General features: G+C 35.5%; 1 protein-coding gene across 7 annotated transcripts in view; it reads left to right on the top strand.

The window, feature by feature from the left end:
* Positions 1-24,898, top strand: part of gphnb (gephyrin b) — a gene marked incomplete at both ends in the record, with an annotated part of 93,351 nt that overhangs the window by 61,992 nt on the left and 6,461 nt on the right. For 2 of the 7 annotated variants that reach the window (XM_081378708.1, XM_081378704.1), the window contains 7 exons: positions 17,701-17,743; positions 18,716-18,853; positions 20,597-20,689; positions 22,398-22,453; positions 22,553-22,672; positions 23,961-24,019; positions 24,095-24,248. In XM_081378708.1, the coding sequence (XP_081234834.1) occupies positions 17,701-17,743; positions 18,716-18,853; positions 20,597-20,689; positions 22,398-22,453; positions 22,553-22,672; positions 23,961-24,019; positions 24,095-24,248 (663 nt within the window). Of the gene's footprint in view, positions 1-7,478; positions 7,521-9,517; positions 9,593-15,229; positions 15,293-17,700; positions 17,744-18,715; positions 18,854-20,596; positions 20,690-22,397; positions 22,454-22,552; positions 22,673-23,960; positions 24,020-24,094; positions 24,249-24,898 lie in introns of all 7 variants that reach the window. The other 5 variants (XM_081378705.1, XM_081378706.1, XM_081378709.1 and 2 more) reach the window with 5 other exon arrangements.

The raw sequence follows: 24,898 nt of genomic DNA, 5'->3' as shown, positions 1-24,898 counted from the left end.
TGCTGGGAAGTGTTTAAAAGGATTGATATTATGAGCACTTCTAAGGATTTGCCAGGTTATGTTCCAAAAGATATTCAAAGTTTTGATTTGCAGTCATTTCTTCTGTGTTTTCTCCATTTTTTCCATTTCAGATTAATGACACTCAAACTGTGGTTGGTTTATATGGTCTCTTCAAGTCCTGATGAATACCATAAAGTTTCAGTTATTATGCATTTGCATAAACTACTTGTAAGTTAGTAGACCTCTTAGTAGTGTGTGTGTGTGTGTGTGTGTGTGTGTGTGTGTGTGTGTGTGTGTGTGTGTGTGTGTGTGTGTGTGTGTGTGTGTGTTTTCTACTTCTTCAGGTTGTAATTTTTGGCTGCTCCTCTCTCTCTCTCTCTCTCTCTCTCTCTCTCTCTCTCGCTCTCTCTCTCTCTCTCTCGCTCTTTCTCTCGCTCTCTCCCTCTCCCTCTCCCTCTCCCTCTCCCCTCCTCCTCCTCCTCTCTCCATCCATATGTGTGTGTACACTTCCTCTCTGTGTCAGTGTGTGTGTGAGAGAGATCTCAGTCTTCATGTAGATGATGGTAAGTCTTCACTCTTCCTCTGGCATTTGAGTTTTTTTTTGGTCAGAAGACACGTGTGTTTTGTATTATAATCCATTTGATAGTTTAATAATCAGTCAAATTAGTGTTTAAATCTAGTGGCTGAGTGGTTCTTCTTTATGTTTTTGTGTGTATGTGTGTATTTGACTATATTTGAGAGAAAATGTCATAGAAAAAATGACTTGTTTTGAATGAACTTGTTGCTAGAGGTCTGCATTCATCAGTCAATCTATCTATCTTCTTGTGTTATGTTTTTGCGATGTGATATATAGAGATTTTAAATTTTGCTTGATAATTAGTCATGAGTATTTGCTCTTGGCAATTTGTCCGATGCAATATTGTCAAGTTGTGTGTAAATAATCATATATTTTGTTTGTTGTATCATACTTTTGTGATATTCATCCCACAATTATGTGATGTACATCAGAAGATCTGACCATGTGTTCTTTCAGATGTTTGGCAGAATTATGAGTATATTTGATAACTCCCTAAAGCTGCTTTTAAAATGTTGTCTGCCAAAAAAATTTAGTAAGATAATAACTTGATGCTTTGAGAGACTAGCAAATGCCTGCAGTGTGTTGGCTAAAATGTATTATAGATTTTCAGATGAATTTGAATTTATTCTTTAATAAATTATTTTATATTATGGTTAGGATTTTTATGCATGTATGTGTATGTATATGTATATATATATATATATATATATATATATATATATATAGGTGCTCAACTGGAATTTATCATTACAAAACATTGCCACAGTTTTATCACAGTGCTAGTTTGAGGATATTGAGATTATAGACTGTATAAACTCAATCAGCTGATAATGACAGGCAGGCAAAGGCGTTTTTTAGCCCAATTCTGAAAGGAGAGGCTTGCTCTTTACTGATTTTACTCTTTAAAGAGAAATGGACGATTTAAAATATGCCCCAGCACTGATATCTGAAGCATTGTGTATTATGAACAGACATGAATGCTGTAAAGTTGCTCTAGTCTAGTGCATCGTAGTGTCCACAGACGCTCAGATGAGGCTCGTAGTTGCGGATTCTAATAGCTGCAGTACAGAAGGACCTACTAAAGCATTATTAAATACAGCTCGGCAGAAAGCATTTGCTGTGCATTTGCAGTCTTGAGCAGATTGTATCCCTTCAGAGGGGTCTAAGTCTCACGACTGAACCGGACATTTGATCAAAATGAATATTCTGTTATCATTTACTCACCCTCGAGTGCACTCGAAAAAATATTTAACCCTACATTTTTAGCAGTTTTATACATTTTTTATAATACAAACATTCCTTACATCAGGTGGTTACACAATAAAACAAACAGACAAACAAAATTGGAAAAATAAAACAAACAATCACAACAACAAAAGACATCTGAGTAAAAATATTACAGCAACTATGATGCACCAACACAATCTGCAGATTTGCCCATCAAATTAGGAAAAATTGCTAAAAAAAAAACAAAAAAAACATGCTCTTTCCTTTCCTTAAAGGGATACTTCACCGATTAGCATTCAGCTTTGTATCAGTAGAAACCCGGTGGTATTTTGTAATGACCGTGCTTCCCTCCCTCATGTCCCGCTGAGACGAGAGATTTCTGTATTGTGTGTCTGGAAAAAAAACTCAGATGACGCAAAAATCATCATTTAGCTCATCAGAGGCTTTGTCCAGAGGCGAGAGACTCCAGCCAGTAGGAGGAGCTCGTCCCGCATGTCTTCAACCCGCCCATAGGGGGATCTCACCATAAAACGCCGTCTTTTCAGTTTCGAGTCGACTAGTAGCCTAGCTGTATCATTTCTCCCGATACTGCCCTCTGTAACCGGTGGGCGTGGCTTGGGTCTCGTAGGGCAGCGAAGCAAGTGCATTCTGGGAGTTGTTGTCTTTCATCCACATGAGCCAAAAATACATTTTCTGGCTTTTCTCAGTCTAGAAGGCACCAACTTCTAAAATAATTTCACATTTCTACTACATAAATGACCCAATTTAAATACACATTCATCTTTCCAGCGGTGAAACATCCCTTTAATAAACCCTACGTTTAAGATTTATCTATATTAATTGCAAATACATTTTCCATCCTTTTGGATTACAGAGTTTTAACCAGAGATGGACAGTAACTATTTTTAACGAAAGCCCCAGTTTGGCAGCCGTCAGTTCTCAGCACAGAAGTTTGCTACAGAAGTGAGTGTGGTAAAGCTGCGGAGTGGAGGGGGGCGAGAGGAGAATGACAGCACAGCAACGGCATCGACAGTTTTATTTCGCTCTCATTGAGTTAAAAGCATCAAAGCTTCCCACAAATGCACGCTGCAGTTCACCATTACACACAACACAATATGCACATGCTTTTATAAGCTCACCATAAACCGTTACACAAATACAGTACATATCCTGACAGCTATAATTTAATGCACAAATAAATGCACTATAAATATATAAATATATGTGAATGCACTATTGCATCTTTGATAACTTTAGCAATGTTTTTATAAGCCGTTTGATTGGTTATAGAGCTGTAAAGACAGATAATTCACAGTGTGGATGAATCGCGTTAATGTCGAAGACTCAGGATTGGTTGAAGAGAACTTTTGCGACACAGAAAGCAAAAACCAACTCTCATTTTGACCCAGTACTGCTCCTCTCACTTACTGCGATCTCACTGTTTGAAGAGGAAATCAACGCTTGCTGTCATGAATAATTAAGTGAGGCGTCTTCTCATTGGATAAGGACACGCAGCCTCATGAATAATTATGAGACACCGATGAGTCATCCATGTATTATGTACAAGAAAACATCACAAATTAGAATTTAAACCCAGAAGATGAAAATAATGCAAAAAAAAACTTAACGGATGGTAACATTGTCTTCTATGATGTTCAACACACATAAAATCTCAGAAAATGTAGTTTAGGGTTTCATGACCCTTTAAGCGGACAGTCTAATGACTGCTAGTTGATGTAGTTGCAAAGTTACTTATTGTTAGAGCGTCTAAAGTGGACTTTCGAAATAAAGTGTTACCGAATATGCTTATATTTCAATCATTACTGAAAAGTATCAATTCAGTCTTTTAGAATTTCGTTTGCCCAAGATTTGTGTGTGTTATGTAGTTTTATGCTTATTCAAGTATTTAAACTGACGTCATGAGAAAGTGTATTTAACAAGGCAGCCATTTTGTGTAAATTTGCACAATGGAATTTTTTACGAAATTTGTGCGATTCATACAAAAGTAAGCTGAAGATCTCAAGGACTAAACCCAACTTTCACTGCAGATCACACGAAAACAAAACATACAAATGAGATTTCATAAGAATTAACCACCAATTCAGCAAAACGTAAAATAGTTACAAATCATGTTAATCAGTTTGGTGAAGCACTATTTGTGTTAAATTGCCTTGAGAAAAACAGTTTTCTGAGGACATTGCGTATGTGAAGCAGTGTGCTGTATGCTGCGGTAAAAGTGTGTGTGTGTGTGTGTGTGTGTGTGTGTGTGTGTGTGTGTGTGTGTGTGTGTGTGTGTGTGTGTGTGTGTGTGTGTGTGTGTGTGTGTGTGTGTGTGTGTGTGTGTGGCGATAAATAACCATTCTAAAGATTATATCTAGTGCCTTGAGTTTCAATTTAACATTTAACTCGGGTTGGGCTGCAGCCTGCAAGATATATTACTCCGTTCCTGGACCACAAGGACACCTTGCATGCATGAGCGTAAGATGCAGTGCTGATTTTATGCCAAAGGTGACGCAATAAGTACCACAGGATTCTTGTCAGTGCTGGCAGGATTTTATAGGTGCTGTATGTAGTGTTTTTGACTGCACTAAAGCATAAAAATACCAAATGATGCAGAGATTTAGCAGTTCACATACTTGTTACACTGAAAAACTATGCAACGGCCAGTTATTCTATTTTAAAGGGGTGGTTGATTATGATTTGACTTTTCTAACTTTAGTTAGTGTGTAATGTTCCTGTTTGAGCATAAACAACATCTGCAAAGTTACAACGTTCAAAGTTCTAAGCAAAGGGAGATATTTGCTTTTTAAGGACTACAACAAACGGCTGGTAGAGACTACACCACATTCCTCCCGGGTTAGTGACATCACCAACCCTAAAATTTACATAAACCCCGCCCCCTGAACACGATTTATAGATTATCATGACAGAATATGCTAATCAATGACTAGAAGATAACTACACATAAGCTACATAAATTCATCAACTAACCATTCAGAAATGTCCTGTTGCTTCTACATGTTGTCACTTCTTCTTGAGTCTCTCCATCATTGTCTGACTCCAGTTTGAACATAAAAGACTAAAAGTTTTTGAATTTTTGTAGTGCATGTCTGTGTGAGTGCAGCTCTTGAAGCTCCGCCCCCTGTGCCGGGAGCAGCAGCTCATTTGCATTTAAAGGGACAGACACAAAACGGTGTGTTTTTGCTCACCCTCAAAAAGTGACAACTTTAACATGCTATATAAACATATCTGTGGGGTATTTTGAGCTGAAACTTCACACACACACTCTGGGGACATGAAAGACTTATTTTACATCTTGTGAAAAGGGCATTATACCACCCCTTTAAAATGTTTTGGTCTGTGATCCCGCCCACTGCCAGGGAGTATGCATGTGATGTCACCGTCAGCTGGAGTGACTGCGGTTACGCCCACTGAGTGGCAGAAGACTGAGTGGCAGCATCGGTTTTCAGCATGAATGCTGCAAAAAACACACACAAAAACATCTAAAATGGGAAAGAGCTTTGAGATTGACTGTATGAATATATTTGACAAGAAATCTGAGGTATATTTTTACAGATCTTGAAAAGCTACAGAAAAGAGAAGCAAATGGATTCATAAAAAACGACTCCAGGCACCGAAAGGTGGATTTTGTTCATTTTGTGGCAAGCCAGACCTACATCAAGATGTTAGGTCTGGCAACTCTCCATAGACACGGCTCAATCCGAGGGGCGGGATAAACGGCTGTCTTTCAAATTCCCTCTGCACGCAATAGGACAGCGCTTCAACCAACCAGAGCGTTTTCCCAACAGCGGAGCTAACGTTAGTTGATAGATTCAACTTTTGAATCTGGCCGGCAAAACTACGAACACATCTTCCTTTTTTAAGAACGTGATTGGCCTGACCCAATTTAGGTTTTTCCAGCACGAAAGTCAATGGAGAGTTGCTAGACTACCCTGGCTGCAAAATACATTTGGCTGCCGCTAGGGTGCGTCTAGATTTCTAGGCTAACGTCAATGCATACCCACTATTTACCCAATTCATAGTTTTCACGTGACATCACATCCTTACAGGAACGCAAGGTTTTCCGTCATTGCACGCCAGTTATTTTTACCAGTTTCGTAGTAAGCACTAATGTTGTAAGACAGTGATATTAAAAGACAAAATTCAGTATGCACCTTATTGATGATACTGTATGTAAATGTGTTTACTTTACAAAAATGTGTTTTTCCATTGAAAACCATAATAAAGAAAACGTGTTGCGTTCATATTCTGGGCTCATCTGCTCGTCTGAATATAGTAAACATTAAAAAGGTTAGATTTTTTTGTATCACTGTTTTACTACATTAAGGCACTTTAAGGGTGGGTTGCACCAATAAGGATTAAAGGGATAGTTCACCCAAAAATGAAAATTCTGTCTGTAATTACTCTCCCTCGTGTCGTTCCAACCCCGTAAGACTTTCGTTCATCTTCAGAACACATATGAAGATATTTTTGATTAAATCTGAGAGCTGTCTTTAAGCAGCTGCGTCTTCCGCCTATGCTGCTCGATCAGCCCTTTCTGCGTAGCAGTTTATACAGACAGTTGACATTTTACACGTTTATTTTCTTTATTCACAAGAGCTGCTATTGTCAGAAAGGGAGAGTTGCAGGTGGTCAATAAAAAAGGAAATGGAATATGAACATTGCTGCTGTTTAATTGGTTCTAGCTTCTACCGGACCTAAAAAGCATCGGCATTCACCTAAAAATCTCTATTACCACAGGCAACTTTCAACCACTAGCAGTCCTCATTGTCACATGATCATTCAGAAATCATTCTAATATGCAGATTTGCTGCTCAAGAAACATTATTATTAATATTATCAATGTTGAAAACAGCTTTTTTTTTGCAGAAACCTTGATTTTTTTTTTTTTTTCGTTCAGGATTCTTTGATGAAAAGGAAGTTTAAATGAACAGTACTAATTTGAAATCTTTTGTAACATTATGCATGTCTTTACTGTCACTTTTGATGCATTTAATGCATCCTCGTTGAATTCAAGTATTAATTTATTTAAAAAAAAAAAACTTTTTGATGTGTATATTGAGTATATGTGAAATAATTTCTGAATATCCCTGTAATTTTTCCATAAATCTTTACTCACATTGACATCAGTGTTGTTGTTTTAAGAAAAATGTGATCTTCAGTAAACCGGATAATGGTAGTTTGTGTGATAGTTAGCGTGTTTTAGTGGCATAGCAATGTGTTACACGCTTCACCCATCTTTTCATCTTTGCCTTGTTTGCGTGTGTGCTTGTCCGTAAGTGTTGTAAATCCAATATAAATTGGATTTAATGTGAGCACATTTTTATCCCCGCACGATGGGATCACAAATGATTGCAAAAAAAACAAAAAAAAAACCAGATGAACTTGCATTCAAAAACGTCAAGTACAAATCCCAGATCAGAAGCACTGTCCTGCCCGAAACACGCCCTATGCAAATACGCAAGTGTAAACGCTGTGTTTGCGTAGTTTATGTTCTTTATCTCCACATCGTCTCTTTTTAAATGTCTTCTGTTCCCAGCTGCTTTGGCTTGCAGTCCTCCGGGCCAGCAGGGGGCGCAGTGTCTGTCTCAGCTTGGCTTTGCTGGCTCTTATATTTAATTGTCTTCTCTTTTCCCCTTCTCATGGCACCCAGGCGCGGCTCCCCTCCTCTTCATCCACCCTAAGCATTGCTGAGGTATTCCTGCATGCATCTCGGGCCAGATCAGCAACAGCTCTCCTCCACCTCCACATGTTGTCATGTGACACGTTGAATGTGCCCATGATGAATGTTGCTTGAATCCCCTCCTGTCTTGTCATGCATGCTTTTATCTCGAGTGCAACCGAGAAGAAATGACTTGCTGTCATTTTTATGACAAATTTAGATGTTTGTCTTGGAGATTTTTTGTTGTTGTTGTTATTTTTAGTGTTTTTGACATTGTTTTTTTCCATCATTTTTTCTTTTACTTTTTTCTTTTAATGCATTTTTAATGTTATTTTCCCTCATCCATGAAACGCTCTATGGCAATGTGAAGTACATTGTATTTGCTAGCACTTAACTGTATTATTTATATATCGACAATAAATCGGCCTAGATTTATTGAAAAATCTGTATCAATCGACAACTAGTCGTTACCTACGTAAAACACACAATATACTCTAAAAGTGCAGCTTATAATTTCTCTTTCTGCTGTATTTTAGACATATTGGGAACTTTTTTCACTCTGATTGATCTAAAGAGTGTTTTTAAAATGCGTTTTATTCAATGTTCTATCCATATACTGTAAATTACAAGCTTATATATCACACTGTACAGAAAAATATATACTACATTGAGATGTTTTATTTAATATTTAGTTATTTAGTTATCAGTAAATTATTTATACATTTTTGTAAAATGTTATTAGTGTGACAGCTATTAACATATTTAAAAATTTAATGTTTTTCCAGTAACAAATGGGTTTTTTATTATTAAAAACAAAAAAATGTATTGAAAAATTATAGTTTTTTGTCAAATTGTATTCCGGATATAAAATAAAAATAAAAAGTAGCTATTTATTAATTTTTATTAGCATGACTCACCTGTTAAAAATGTTTAAATGTTGTCTTTTTTCCAGTAACAAATTCATTTTCTTTTTTATTAAAAACAAAAATATTTGAATGGCAATTTTTTTTATTGGACAGATTGTAGTGCAGATATCTATGGAAGCTTGTTTCCGCCACGGAATAAAAAAAAAAGTAAGATAAATGTGACATTTTATCTTTTTTTTCTCACAATTGCAAGTTTATATAAAAAAAGGTCAGATTCACAAGATGTAAACTTGCAATTGCGAGGGGAAAAAGTCAGAATTGTTAGATAAAAAGTCACAATTACCTTTTTTTTTTTTATTCAGTGGCGGAAACAAGCTTCCATAGACATCATAAAAAAAATTTTTATTTTAGTAAACTACATTTAATTTACTTATCCAGTTGATTTATCCAATGTATTTGTATCTCAACTTTTGACTTGGGATTTTTAGTAGGTATTTTTATTCATTTTTACTAATGTGACAGTAGCTCAGCTATTTTAAACGTTGTCTTTTTCCAGTAACAAATTCATTTAATTTTTTTATTTAAAAAATCTAAAAAAGTCTTTGTCAATATTGTTTTAGAGAGAGATAAATCTCATGCAATGCAGTTAGTTCACTGACTAATTTGTGTCAGTTGCTCGTAGCGCAGCGGACTGCTCCAACAGACTGAACTAGTTTGCTGTCTTGGAGAAGCGTGACGCGAGTGTCATTCACCATGGGAGTGATTTCTCCTGCTCCACGATTTCTTTTCTGTTGGTTTGTTCCTATTTATCACTCACGATTTACAGCATTAGATCAGCTGAGTTGTTTTTACCAGGGGTGAGTTTTCATTCCGTTCAGCTGCTCATGTTTTCCATTGCGGCGGTTGCACATCATTGCAGTGTGTTTTTATTACTGTGCGTCTTGTTGGAGAGAGTTAGTGTATCTGTGAGTGTGTTTGTGTCAGTGTTTGTGGCAGAGCATGCTCATAAATGTGTTTGATAGAATGCGGATTGATTCTGTATCTGTGCCTGTTGGATATGGAGAGGTTTGTGTGTGTGTGTGTGTGTGTGTGTGCGTGCGTGTGGGGGAAAGATAGGAGTGTGTGTGTGTTTAGGGTGAGTGACTATCCTGTGGCTTCCTCCAGGCGTCACGACGAGAGTTCAGAGCACACCTGGATGAGGTCATCACACTCAAGTCAAGGTACTCTACCTTGGACCAGGTAAAGAGCTCATCTTTAATCATAGCGAGACAGATTTAGCCTGTAAACACAGACGGCTCATAAAGTCTAGAAATAGACTCTAAAAAATACTTTTTTGAGGTTAAAAATATAACAAAGACTATTTGAGTACGTTTTACTATTTCAGTCTTACTTCAAAATTTGTATTTCTTTGCAATTGTTTCAAAGTAAATCCTACACCAGTGTTGTTTTGTGCATAAGTCAGCTACGATAACAGATTCACCATTGTTTATGAAAATAGCACAACAGTTTTCAGTCAAATATATAATATTTAGCTGCATCAGTCGACTATTAGTTACTCTGTAAAACACAGATTAGACGTCTATATTTTTAGTCTGTTCTGAGATGGTTTATTTAGCACACTGTTATTTAGTAATCAATGTAAAATTCAATTCATAAAAAATATTTATACATTTTTATTAGCTGTCAGTCTATACATACTGAGAGTCATGTTCCTGTAACAAATTGATTTTATTTAATGATTATTAAAAACAAATTCGAATGTATAAACCCTTTTTTGTCCGATTGTATTCTGGATATCATAAAAAAAGTTTAGCTCAGCTTTTGAAATATATACAAATAAAATAGCATATATATATATATAAATATTTGCTAAACCACAAAACACAACTAAAAAGGACATCATAAGTTCGCAAAATTCCTTTAATCATATATATACGTACCATTATTTACCATCATAACTACAGTCTCCTCCAAAATACCATAGTTATTACAGTAAATGTGCAACTAATCTTTAACAGAAGCAAGTGAAGTGCAACAAGTTTTTTCATGAGTCTTTTTCTGCTTCAAAATGTCATGCTTAATTCAATGCGTTACTTGCCGTTTCTTTGTAATTGTTTGCGAAATTGACATGCAACTTCTGAGTTTCAAATTAAATCCTACACCAAAGTTTTGCTGAGCAATAGAAGATTTTGCCATTAAAGTCACTGTGTTAATATGTTTAAAGGAGATTTAGTATGCACGATTCTACAGTAGAAACAATGGTATTTTGATGTTAAGATAAAGAGAAGCCTTTTTTGCACAGAGCATGGCCTATGCTATATTGCTATATTATGGCATGAATATTTTCACTTTTATATGATCTTTTAGCAGACACTTTAATCAAGGGAATAAGTGACTTAATTAAAACAACCAAAATTATAGTGCTCTGACACACTCATTCACTGCCATTTGTTCTCTTTTTGTTTTACTCATGTGTGATGTCGTTTGTGTCGAGGATCTAACAGTGTGTTTGCAGCAGTGTGTGTGTGTTGGAGAGACTTTAATGAATATGTTTATGTGTGTGTGTGTGTGTGTGTGTGTGTGTGTGCATAGCATTGTAATTAGTCAAACTTGCTGTGTAACTTCCCTCAAAATATTGAGAATAATGCAGCGGAAAGATCCTCTTAAGCTACACTTAAAACGGCAGCCATCCCTTTAAAACCTATGGTAAGCTATGGTTAAACAGGGTAACCTATGGTTTAACAGGGTAAAACCTACATAGACAGCAGCCTTTTAAGGCAGAATGCTTAATGAAACAGAACCGGAAGTGACTGGTTTGTAAGATCACAATCTCAATTCAAACACCCACATGATCTTATTCCTAAATGACAACGATTCGACTATTAAACCTTTGTCAAGTACGATCACAGCGAAGATCTGTGTTCTGATCTAGAGAGAGTAATTGTCATATATAGGTATGAAACAGCTTCACAAACAGTCACAGTCTCATTATTTCTGTGTTACAGTAATTCAGATTATGACATGTACTGGAATAAAAGTTTATAGTTCGGAAATAAACACTGATGTCTACTGTAGTGATCAAAATAAAGTAAATCAACTTTTGAAATTAACTTGACGCTTCAAATAAAAATGGTATCAATTACATCTTTACACCAGTTGGTGGCGACAAGTGACTGTTAAAACATTTTTCATTGGATAATGAATTTAAGAGATTCGTTCAAAAATGCTAATTCATCCAGAAATGAAACGAATGAAGTATTTATGAGTGAGTCAGTGGGCCCTATTTTAACGATCTAAGCGCATGGTCTAAAGCCCAAGGTGCAAGTTCACTTAGGGTGTGTCCGAATCCACTTTTGCTAGTTTAACGACGGGAAAAATGGTCGGCGCTCCCGGCGCATGGTCTTAAAGGGTCGGCCCTATTCTTTCAATGAGTAATGGGTGTGTTTTGGGATTTACGTGCGTTAAACCAATCAGAGTCTCATCTCCCATTCCCTTTAAATGCCAGCTGTGCTCGCGCTATGGCAGATTCGCTATTTACATGACGGAATTTGATAGTGGAAAGACCGAACGTGTCTCCAGAGCGCAAACGGATCTGCTCGTGCGCGAGGTTAAAGACCATCTACGGGACAAGCCGGATTCCACCTTATCTTTATGTACACGATAATAATATTTTACATTGTAATCTTTTATTTTAAATATTTGGCATGTTTGTGTGCTGCTGTGCGTCCCTGTGTGTTTAATAAGCAGAGTGTACCCACGTTGTGGACCCGCCTATAGGCGCACATTACTAACGCGCTCATTAAATAACAAAAAAATAATATTGCGCCATTGACTTTAGACCAGGTCTCAGTTGGTCAATGGCTCAGTCTATTTCAGTTACTCAAAATAGCAACGCGCCAACAATGCGCTTGAACACACACCTCGTTTTCAGACCAGCAGCCCATGGGGCGAACAGATGAGTGCAAATGCATTTGCTATTTAAACAACGTGGTGCAGGACGTGAAAATGAAAACTGCGTTGGGCTGAAACTACCAAAAAAATGTTTGCGCTTGCCGCTGCATTGCGCCTGGTGTAAGATAGGGCCTATTGAATCGTTCACTCAAACCGAGTTTAAATAATTAATTAAACGTTTTAAATAGACTGCAGCAATTAACATTTTGTCAAAACCTCTTGTAAATTGCGTTATTTTGTTCAGTTGTCTGTTCAGAATCCTGGGAGAATCACAATCTCTGTTTAAAACAAGAAGAAATGTGATTCTCAATTTATCCAGAATTAGCTTCAATTCCATTGTAGAGTTTAAATGGCATAGTTTAAGTCTGATTTGTGTGTGTGTGTGTGTGTGTGTGTGTGTGTGTGTGTGTGTGTGTGTGTGTGTGTGTGTGTGTGTGTGTGTGTGTGTGTGTGTGTGTGTGTGTGTGTGTGTGTGTTTCCTGTGATGCACTTCAGGAGTGTGTTGAGTTCAGCTTCACAGTTTGTGCAGATTGTAAAAATGACAAGAGCTCCTGTCCTGCTTCAACCCTGTCACTGTCTTAATTAAGTGACAGTACAAGCTCCATCATATGGTTTGGTCTTCTAACTGACATCAGAAGGATATCTAAACCCATCACTAATACTAACTAACCCACACACACGCACCAGTTTCATATACTCTTAAAAATAAAGCTTCCAAAAGTTTTTTTTTTTTTTTTGCCATTGAAGAACAATTTTTGGAGAACAGTTCAATTAAAGAACAGTTCCTAAAATAACCCTTGGTTACACTTTATTTTAAGGTGTCATTGTTACAGTGTAATTATGTATTAAGTACTGAGTAATATTAAGTAACTACTTGTACTTACTATAGGGTTAGGGTAGGATTAGGATTTGGTTGAGGGTTAGTTGCATGTAATTATGCATAATTTACTGTTATTACTACGGTAAGTACATGTAACATATGTAACAGGGACACTGTAAAATAAAGTGTTACCGAACCTTTTTCTTTTTCTAGTGTAAAAAACATTTTAATAATCGGAAAAAAAAACTTTTTCCACTATAAAGAACCTTTTGTGGAGTGGAAAAGTTCCATGGATGTTAAAGGTTCTTCATGGAATCATCGATCCCAATAAGAACCTTCATTTTTAAGAGTGTTTTTAACAAAAATTAAAAGACTTGTCATGTTTCTTTTTTGTGAAAATCTGTATTCACGCCACTTCCATTCACCAAAACAGGTGTCAGACACAATTAATTCCTAGATTAAACATGTAAAGTCATGAAATTACCAAGAATAAGATCGTAAATTTAAAGTGATAGAAAAAAATATATATGGTTTTAAACACCTGTTTCAAAAGCTCTTTTTTTCTGCTCAGAATCACAATACTGATCATTCAATAATACAAAAAATTAAATAAAACATTAGCTGAAAGATGATTTATCAGATGTGACATCACAAGGAAATATTTCTTATTTCTTGTAAATGTCTTTACAAATTAGGTATTAATTATTCACATCTATGATATTTTATGAATAGTTAATGAACTGATATCCCAGTACTTTTACATAATAATTTTTTTTTTCAGTGCATCTTAATTTTTCTTATTTTATTCACTCAGAAATACATTGCAATAATTAAAATGGGTGTTGCATGACATTTGATGTTGACTTGTAAAGTGTGTTTTTGAATGACTGGCTACATAGTTCCCTAAAGCTTAGGTGTCTGTGTGTGTTTAACATGTATTACTCTTGCCGATTTAAATGTAATCTATATGAAATGTTCATTAGCATCCTTTTTAGTTCTTCAAACACCTGAAACATAAAGGGGTCATATGATGCTTTTAAATATTTTCCTTTAGTGTGTAATGTATCTGTTTGTGCATATATGAGATTCGCAAAGTTACAAAGCTCCTCAAAAGGAGCTATTCAAAATAAGGCTTATTCAAAAGGAATACAACAGTTTTTATAGAATAGGAGCATGGTGAAAATGACATGATACATTACATAATTTCCCTACAATTTGATTGGTTCTTCATAGGCAAACCCTTCTGTTACTAGGTTGAAGCAAACTCTGCTTTCTTGATTACTTCATTGTTAATCACAAGTTTTCAAACCTAGACATCTGTCTAGTTCATATCCCCTATTTGTTATTTATACACTCACACACTCAAAGTCACGAGTTTTCGACCAAAGAATTTGGAAACATTTAAGATTCAAAAGCATGTGAATGTTGTTCCTGCGAGAAAAATAAATGTTAGTTATGATTAATTAAAAAATCCATCACAACTATTTCTCATTTTTCTCAGTTATTTTGCTTTATTTCCAGATTCAATCATAGGCTCGTTCTTTACGTTAAAAAACGACGCTTTAAATCTCTTGACAAACTAAAAGACGTAAATGACATTTGTATGTATTCTAAATAAAAGATACAGATTGCACTGAATGTCAGCTTGCTTATTTTGCTCAAGATAAGGATTTATTGAGTCCACATGTGATGCAAACTAGAAACTACTCTTCTAACCACAGGTCGACGCTGTCGTTCCAAACACACACTTTGCGATGCTGTTTGCGAATATTCGTTGGAACTGTGGTTTCGGGAAACACCGACTCGTTGAACTATCCTGATAACGACAGAACTTGTGACCAGAGTTGGCTAACGATGATTTCGGGAAACAGCGTTACTGGGATTAGAGGAGCTGCAATAACGTACAATATGTGAATATTAAAGCATGTCCTACAACACCCAGTAATCAAAATAACAAACTTTTAAAATAGCTTCATACGACCCCTTTAACTGTGCCTTCTGTCTGTGTCTGTGTCTTTGAGTTGCCTGATGCCGCTGTCAGTTTTCAGTGGGATTGTTTCTTGTGTTGCTTGTAACTGATGGACTGATGACTTTATCTCCGTAAGCTCCAGTGTAGGTTGGAGGTGCTTAAAGACGATCGCCGAGGCCATAGGACCTTCAGTTCTCGAGTAACTATCCCAGAACCATCAACAAACTCTCTCTCTTTTCCTTCTTGTTTTTTTTTTTGCTCGCCACTTCTTTGTGTCTTTCTTTTAGCATTTCCTATATTTTGCTTTTCTTTTTGGATATCTTGAATATATGGGTAGAAGATGAGTTTGACTAGTTAACATGAACTAACAGCATGCATTAATCTCAGTAAATATACATTTTAACATTTACTAATATATTATCAAAAGTTGACATGAAATAACAATGAACGGTGGATTTTTTTTATTAACTAACATTGACAAAGATTAACAACTAAAAATGGTAACACTTTACAATAAAGTTCATTAGTTAACATTAGTTAACTACCTTAGTTAACATGAACTGAGAATGAACAATACTTTGGTTACACTTTATTTTAAGGTGTCATTGTTACAGTGTAATTATATATTTAAGTACTGGGTAATATTAATTAACTACATGTACTTACTATTGTATAGGGTTAGGGTTTGGATGAGGGTTAGTTGCATGTAATCATGCATAATTTACTGTTATTACTATGGTAAGTACATGTAACATATGTAACAAGGACACAACATTTGCTAATACATTATTAAAATCAAAGGTTGTATTTGTTAACATTAATGCACTGTGAAGTAACATGTACAGCTAATTATTTTATTAACTAACATTAACAAAGATTAATAAAAACTGTAACAAATGTATTGCTCCTTGTTAGTTCATGTTAGTTAATACATTAACTAATGAACCTTACTGTAAAGTGTTACCGTAAAAGTTAATATAGCATGAAAAGCTTCCATGTTAGTAGCATAAAACGGTGATTTTAGCCTGTTATTGAACCTCTATAATGCACAGCCACAAACAGTGAGTCAGATTACTGGAATCCCTGAGCATTTCTGCTTATTTGTTCACTTTTTTATTCAGAAGTTATAGTGTTTTGTGAGTTTTGCTGACACCATCATCTTGTTTGATTTATTATCCCCGCGCTGCTCGCTGCGCTTTGCTCTTTCAGCCGTTCTGTGTGTCTCTCTCACATGTTTCATGAGCCGTTCTGGGTCTCTCGCTCTCGTAACTCTTCCTCTCCTCCTCCGGTTCTTCAGTGATGGTCTCTGACTGCTTCTCCTCGGGCAGCAGTCGTTCTTCGGGAACGCTTGACTCTATCATCCTCTCTCGTTCTCGCTGTAGAGCACTAGACCGTATGTGAGATCTCTCCCGACACTGATTATAGGGTGGTTTTCACAAGTACAGTCATCACAGACTCCAGGAACTATCACCTTAGTCCAGAAGAGACGCGTAACAGGTTTAGGTTACAGAGAGGATGATGTTTTTTTTTAAAAGAGAAGAAAGTGTGAATGAAAGGAGAAAGGAAATTAGACACATCAGTGGGGTTCTATATGGAACCTATAGGGTTCTTGACTCAATTAAAGAACCCTTTATGCCAAAAACGTCTTAAATGATTGCATAATACTCTCAAGTTTGAGTTATTTCCATTTTTCTCCTGTGATTAAATTATGTTTTAATGTTTAAAATGTAATTAAAATTACAAATTAAACCAAAATGAATTAATTCAAACTAAATCCCATGATGGGAACCACTGAAATGTTCTGTATATGAAGTGCCTGAAAGAAACTTTTAAGGTTCCAAATGGAATTTACAGATTTTTATCATGGGAATAGGATAGATTCGGTATCAGATTTAAAATCAGATTAAGTTGTGTGTTATTACGTCTCTGATCTCTAATATTTCTTCTGAATCTCACTACCGTTTAAACTTTAAAGGTTTGGGGTCGAACATCAATGTTCGGAATTCTATTTGGAATCCTGAGTTTCCACACACACACACACACACACACACACACACACACACACACACACACACACACACACACACACACACACAAAAAACGTTTTCAACATTAATAATAATCAGAAATTTTTCTTGAGCATTAAATCATCATATTAGAGTGATTTCTGAAGGATCATGTGACACTGAAGACTGGAGTAGTGATGCTGAAAATACAGCTTTGACCACAGGAATAAAGTACATTTTACAATATATTCACATAGAAAACATTTATTTTAAATTGCAGTAATATTTCATAATTTTTACTGCATTTTTTATCAAATAAATACAACCATGGTGAGCAGAAGAGACGTCTTTCAAAAACATCTTACCGACCCCAAACATTTAAACAGTGATGTTGCTCTGTCTGTTTCTCCTCATTACATCCCAGAATTCTCAGCTCCATGTTTGTCTCCAAGTTTCATAATGATTTGACAGCACCATGACATTACTTAAACTGTTTTCTGGGGGTTTTATAGCAAAGATCTCATAAAAGCTCCATGAAAATACAAATAATTTCAATATTAACTTTTTTCCTGTCTTCCTTTCCTTCTTTTTCTTTCTTCAGGTGCAGTCACGATGCAGCAGCAAAGAAAATATCTTACGAGCAAGTAGGTCTAAAATTTTCTGCATGTGATTTTAAAATACTATAAAAGTATTTTGCAGTTAAAGCCTGTTTTTCCATTACTTTTTCCAGTGTTTTAGTCGTCTAGCCTGATAAATATGCCAGTATTTTGTATCAGCAGTTAATTTGCTCGATTAGCATCACAAGACAGACTTTTGACAGCATAAAAGTCATGCTTTTAATTAAAACTGCATAGTTTTTTCTTTATGCGTGAACTAATGATGATACTGGGACTAAACAAAAAAACAGAGATAATATAAAATTCACTTTTATTTACAGATTTACTTATTATTATTATTATTATTATTGGAGGTGAGGCTATTTATACTAAGTGCAAATAGCAACAACAACAAAAAAACTATTTGGTTTCCACTAAGTATAAATAATAGTTAGATGTTTAGACTTTTGCAGTTAGTCTTTAATTAATCTTTGCAATTAATCTTTAAGTTGTGTTTGCACCTCAGCATATTTTAGTACAATGTACGAGTTGTAAATAAAACTGATTTTTGCAAGAAAATACTGTTTCAGTCTTTCTACTTCCAAACTTCATGTCTAATTCAATGTGCTATTTACAATTTTTTATACATTTAATAGCAATTTCTGAGTGAAAATTGTTTCTACACCTAATTTTTTTCAGTGTAGATTATAAAACAGTATACAGTAATAATATCATATTCAACGTTTATAATTATATTTATTAAAGAGGACAGGCTATTTGCATTTAAATAGATCAAATAGATTAGTTTGAAAATATATATTAAATAGAAACTCTGTAAATAGTGTGTAAAAGAAACATTCATTCATTTTCAGTGTTTTCTTTGTGTTATATATTATCATTCGTGCATCAGGACAGCCTCTTTATGTAGATATCAGCGTCAGACACTAGAAACCCCCATCAGTTGAGCATTATTTGTGTGTATACAGTATGACGTGTTTAGGATCGCGTGTGTGTTTGTAGGTCATAGTGCGGTGGACATCACCAAAGTGGCTCGGAGACACCGTATGTCTCCATTTCCTCTCACCTCTATGGATAAAGCCTTCATCACTGTGCTGGAGATGACCGCAGTTCTGGGCACTGAGATCATTAACTACAGAGGTACACACACACACACATACATCAGTGTTTCAGACCATCAGCTCGGGTTGTTGAGATGGATTTATGTATTTCTCCTAACAAAACAAAAAATGTCAAAAAGCCCCTCCATGGTATTATACTCTCTGGGGCAGGCACTTTACCAAAGTATCTTTTGTGAGTCTAATCTTTTTTTCTCTGATCACTTTTTTTCGTGATTTTTTTAAACATGTTTTTTTGGCTGTTGAAAATGAATCTTACAGTATGTGACATATATCATATCAGTGTGTGTTAATCTGCTGTGATATTGATCCTTCTGTAATCTGATGAAATCATCTAATCTTCAAACCGTGTGTGTGTGTGTGTGTGTGTGTGTGTGTGTGTGTGTGTGTGTGTGTATTATATTATATTATATTATACAGTATTATATTATATTATATTATAGCGTGTCCTGAGATGGCCTCAGTTCAGTTCCCTTCACAAACCGTTTAGAGAGAGATTAGTCGCTACAAAAAAAAAAATGAAATCATCTAATCTTCAAACCTTGTGCGTGCGTGCGTGCGTGCGTGCGTGCGTGCGTGCGTGCGTGTGTGCGTGCGTGCGTGTGTGTGTGTGTGTGAGAGAGAGAGAGTGTGAGAGTGTATTATATTATATTATACTGTGTCCTGAGATGGTCTCAGTTCAGTTCCCTTCACAAAGCATTTAGAGAGAGATTAGTCGCTACACTTAAAAAAAAAAAACACTTGAAACTTTACCTGTAAAAATGCTACAAGTAAAAACCTGTTGATTGGTTAACAGCAAGTTCCCTTTCTATATATGGTGGAAAAACTATAATAGATCTATTTTAAGTAATTTTACAGTAGTAAAAGTCATCTTAAAATTTAGATTAAAAAAACATAAACTGATATTCCCACAATTCCCTGTTTTGTTGAAGCAACTATGGCTCTCTGAAAAACTGATTGCTTAATTGTGTATGTGATTCTGCAATCAAATATGATGTCAGAAGGACACTGAAATGTATAATTGACAGTTTTCCCATGCAGGATAAATGATTTTCCGGCATTGCTGAGCCAATATCATTGTCTCTCTAATTTCATGTTTCCATCTGGTCGATTAGTATCGCATGACAGATTTTTGACGGCATAAAGTCTGGTGCATATTTTGTCTTTATGTTTAAACAAATCAATATAATGGGACAAAACAGAAATCAGCATCTAAAATCCACAATTTAAATTTTTTACATTTTTTTTCTTGTTTATCTTGGGGGGTAAATATGTGACCCTGGACCACAAAACCAGTCACATGGGTACATTTTTTTAAATTGAGTATTATTTCCATTGATGTGTGGACAATATTTGGTCGAGATACAACTATTGAAAATCTGGAATCTGAGGGTGCAAAAAAATCAAAACATTGAGAAAATCTCCTTTAAAGTTGTTCATTTATGTTCACGATTGTGCTTCATTCACTCACAAAAATAAATGTTTTATATATTTACGGTAGGAAATTTACTAAATATCTTCATGGAACATGATCTTTACTAAATATCCTAAAGATTTTTGGGCATAAAAGAAAAAGCGATAGTTTTGACCCATACAATGTATTGTTGGCTATTGCCACAAATATACCCGTGCGACATGTGACTGGTTTTGTGATCCAGGGTCACAAATGAGGTTGTCCCTTATGTATTTTTTAAAAGGCCTGTTATGCATGCATATTATTTGCAGATAAACACACTTAATCTTGCTCTCTGTGTTGTTGTTGTAGACGGCATGGGTCGAGTTCTGGCTCAGGACGTTTATGCCAAAGACAACCTGCCTCCGTTCCCAGCCTCTGTTAAAGATGGCTACGCTGTAAGAGGTGAGAACCCACATGACTGGATGAGTGAATCATTTAGCCAGCGGTCTGACAGTCCTGGTTAACTCGCGCTCTAGTGCTCGCGTCAGGACTGCGTATCGAAAGCATTACTCACGTCTGCTAGAGCGACGCTTGAAACGTCTCTCAGGGGAAGAATGTCAAATGCTTCATTCATTTCTCATGGACTTTGTGCTGGATGGGATTTTCCCTCTTAAAAATGTCATAACAAGTGCTTTTTTGTGTTAATTGCATATTTATGAGCTCATGAGAGAAGTTACTGATGGTCTATAAACACATTTGTCTGTTGGGTGAAACTCGAGGCACGTTATGGCAGCTTTCTGGCTCTTTACAGCATTAGGAAGATCATAAGTTGATATTCAGTTGCTGTAAAATCAGTACTGACCCCATTTAGTTTCTTTATACCCATTCCTGGTCTCATTGTTTATTAGGGCTGCACGATACTGGAAAAAACGGACATTGCTATATTTTGTTTTTCTGTGATTTATATATTGCGATATGAAACCTGTTTCAAAAGATGACTTGAAGTTGGAGTGTGAAACTGCATAGAAAATAGTAAACAAATTAAAAGCATTCAATTAATGAAATAAACAGTGCTTTATGTTTTTTCAGGTAAGTCTAACAGTATTCCGGTACAGAATTTCAATAATCAAATGTAAAATAACATTGCATAGACTTCACTGAATAAATTAAATATGATTAATCTTTGTTAAAACTACAAAAGGGATTTTCTCTCTGTATTTTGTTGTTTGATTAACATTAATGACACAGACAGACAGCAGGTATATTAGGCTACTGTCACTTTAAGAGCTAATGCACGGATCCAATATAATGATACACATCCATTTTCTTTCTCAATTGTTTACGTTCATGTAAGCCAAATATCACTGGGTTTATGAGGATACTCGATGAGAATGGTATTTTAACATTATTTTGCATGTATGTGTCCTTTCAAGCTCAAATAGAGGCGGAAGAGAACGGAGTTTGTTGTTCAGTTTCCGAAATGAGTTTTGCGTCTTTGTGCTAATAAAGAAATAGTTCACTTCAAAATGAAAATTCTATCATTTACTCACCCTCAAGTTGTTTTAAACCTGTCTGAGTTTCTTTCTTCTGCTGAACACAAAGAAAGATATTTTGAAAAATGTCAGTAACCAGACAGTTGATGGACCCCATTGACTTCCATAGACCTTATTCACAGCAGCGCCATCTTTGATTTTTAATGGGAATGAAAGCGAGGCTGTGAGGGACAGACATGCATCTCTTCAATGGGCTGTACTTTTATTTAATGTGTTTGTTCTGCTCATGAAACACTGGAAAAATATCTTTCGAGGAAATTTCAGTTGACAAAAAAACTCCTGACAATTTAAGCTGTGAGCTAGAAAAAATCTAGGAGCTTTTTACAGCGGATGCCATTGGAAACACGGCAAGTCTATCCCTCACAGCCTCACTTTCATACCTGTCATGGCGCTGCTCTGAATAAGGTCTATAGCAGGGAAAAATAATACTGATAACTGTTTGTTTACTGACATTCTTCGAAATATCATCTTTTGTGTTCAACAGAAGAGATTTGAAACATCTTGAGGGTGAGTAAATGATGACAGAATTTTCATTTTAAAGTCAACTATTCCTTTAAGATTTCATATCTTTTCTTCTAAGAGTGTACGGTGTTATATATGTCTCTGTGTCCTGACAGCGGCTGATGGTCCTGGTGACAGATTTATTATCGGCGAGTCTCAGGCCGGAGAGCAGGTGAGAAAACGTGTCGGATGTAAGATACCATTTGAGAAATCCACCTTCAAATGTGAGGAAAATGATCCATATGAACTGCTGTAACGTGTGTGTGTCCAGCCCACACACACCGTGATGCCGGGTCAGGTGATGCGGGTGACGACAGGCGCTCCCATTCCCTGCGGAGCAGATGCTGTGGTTCAAGTAGAAGACACTGAACTCCTGAGAGAGTCTGAAGACGTGAGTTGATTCTTTTATAAACCTTGATAATACATCATTTAAGCATTTTCATTTATTTATAGACACTGCCTTTCAGAGTTTGGGGTCGGTTAGATTTTTTAATGTTTGAAAGAAGTCTCTTTTGCTCACCAAGGCTGCATTAATTTGATCAAAAGTACTGTAAAAAAGAATTAAATATTATTACAATTTTAAATAACTGTTTTCTATGTGAATATATTGAAAATGTAATTTATTCCTGTGATTAAAGCTGAATGTTCAGCATCATTACTCCAGTCTTCAGGGTCACATGATCCTTCAGAAATCATGCTCAAGAAACATTTCTGATTAGTATCAATGTTGAAAACAGTTGTGCTGCTTCATATTTTTGTGGAAACCGTACTAATTGTATATGTAACGTACACAAAATTTGCTGAAATTAAATGCACTTATTTTCAACTCAAAATCTACCAAAATTATTCGAAAAGTCTGTGGTAATTAATTTGTCAAGCAGACATAGTTATCCACTAATAATCTGAAAATATATTTCAGTTTACCAATAATTTACCTCGGCTGTCAATTATTCCTTACGTCTTTAAGAGCTTTTTTTTTGTCTCCTCCTGGTTTATTATTAAAACAGAAACTAAAACCATCAACCAAACTAAAACCATTTTTTTACTTGAAATAAAATAAAGGTTATCTGAAATAAAATAAAATATACAAAAGCGTAAACTTATTTTATTTATTTAAGCTAGTTCTCAAGGCACCATTGCACAAAAAATTATAAACTATAACTATATAGACATGTTTTAAAATATATTTATTCAAAAAATATATTTAAATATATATATATATATACTGTATATAGAAAATTATTTTAAAAATATATATTAAAAAAAATTACTTAAACTTTACAAAAAGGTTTTTTTTTCTCTTCCAGAGTTATTATTATAACTGAAACTAAAACCATCATCTAAACTAAAAATAAAATAAAATAAAACTACTTGAAATAAAATAAACATTATCTGAAATAAAATAAAATAATATTTCAGCTAGTTTCCAAGGCACCATTTCACAAAAACTAATAAACTATAACTATATAGACATATTTAATATATATATATATATATATATATATATATATTAAAAATATATATATTCAAATATTTTTGAAAAACACAACAAAATTACTTAAACTTTTATTGAAATGAAAATGAAAATATTCAAATAAAATTCCAAATATGAATAAAAAGTATAATAGTATCTCAAATATAGTAAAATAACGCTGTTCCCGTCTAAACTCATCCCTCAGGGCACAGAAGAGCTGGAGGTGCGGATTCTAGTTCAAGCTCGTCCAGGCCAAGACATCAGGTGAGCACCTGTGAGCGTTTCTCAGCGTGTGTGTGTGTGTCACGTGTGTCTGACAGAGTGTGTCGTCTTCTGCAGGCCCATCGGTCATGACATCAAGCGTGGCGAATGCGTGTTGTCCAAAGGCACTCACATGGGCCCGTCTGAGATCGGGCTTCTGGCCACGGTGGGCGTCACGGAGGTGGAAGTGCAGAAGTTTCCCGTCGTGGCTGTGATGTCCACTGGGAACGAGGTGACGGGACACACACTGCTCTTTACATCTCCGTTGTTTCTTCTAGTCAGCAATGAGATCAAATGGCCAATAACGCATCATTGTCCTTTTGATAATATATAGTTATAAATATTAAAATGCATTCAATTAATAAAAAATAAACCTAGCGGCTAACCCTCTGAATTTTAAAATGTTTCAAAACCGATAATGTCCACTATGGTTACGGAAACCAATACAAATGGCTGTTCCCTGGCAGACCCCCATTTAAAGGTATAGGAGGCGATATCGGACACATCCCATGACAGCCAATCAGAATCCATCCTGCTTTAAAGAGTTTGAGCATTTAAAGCGGCAGATGACAAAACTGCAGCGCACACTTTTAATAAACAGAACGACATCGTCTGTTGGTGTGCACACTAAAATAGCTATCGTTATAGTTATCATGTTTGGTGCACAGCAAAAAAAAAGTTTTCTTAGTATTTTTGTCTTGTTTCCAGTTCAAATATCAAACATTTCTTAAATCAAGATGCATTTCCTAAAGTAGTAAAATAACATAAGATATTACGTCTTGTTTTCTGGGGAAATAAATAAAAAATTAAGTGAGTTTTGTTTAAAACAAGCAAAATTATCTGCCAATGGGATAAGAAAAATAATCTTGTTTCTGTTTGAAT

This window comes from Scardinius erythrophthalmus (assembly GCF_964197995.2).
Source record: "Scardinius erythrophthalmus genome assembly, chromosome: 11".
Taxonomy (NCBI): domain Eukaryota; kingdom Metazoa; phylum Chordata; class Actinopteri; order Cypriniformes; family Leuciscidae; genus Scardinius; species Scardinius erythrophthalmus.
This window is presented reverse-complemented; position numbering and strand designations above follow the sequence as displayed.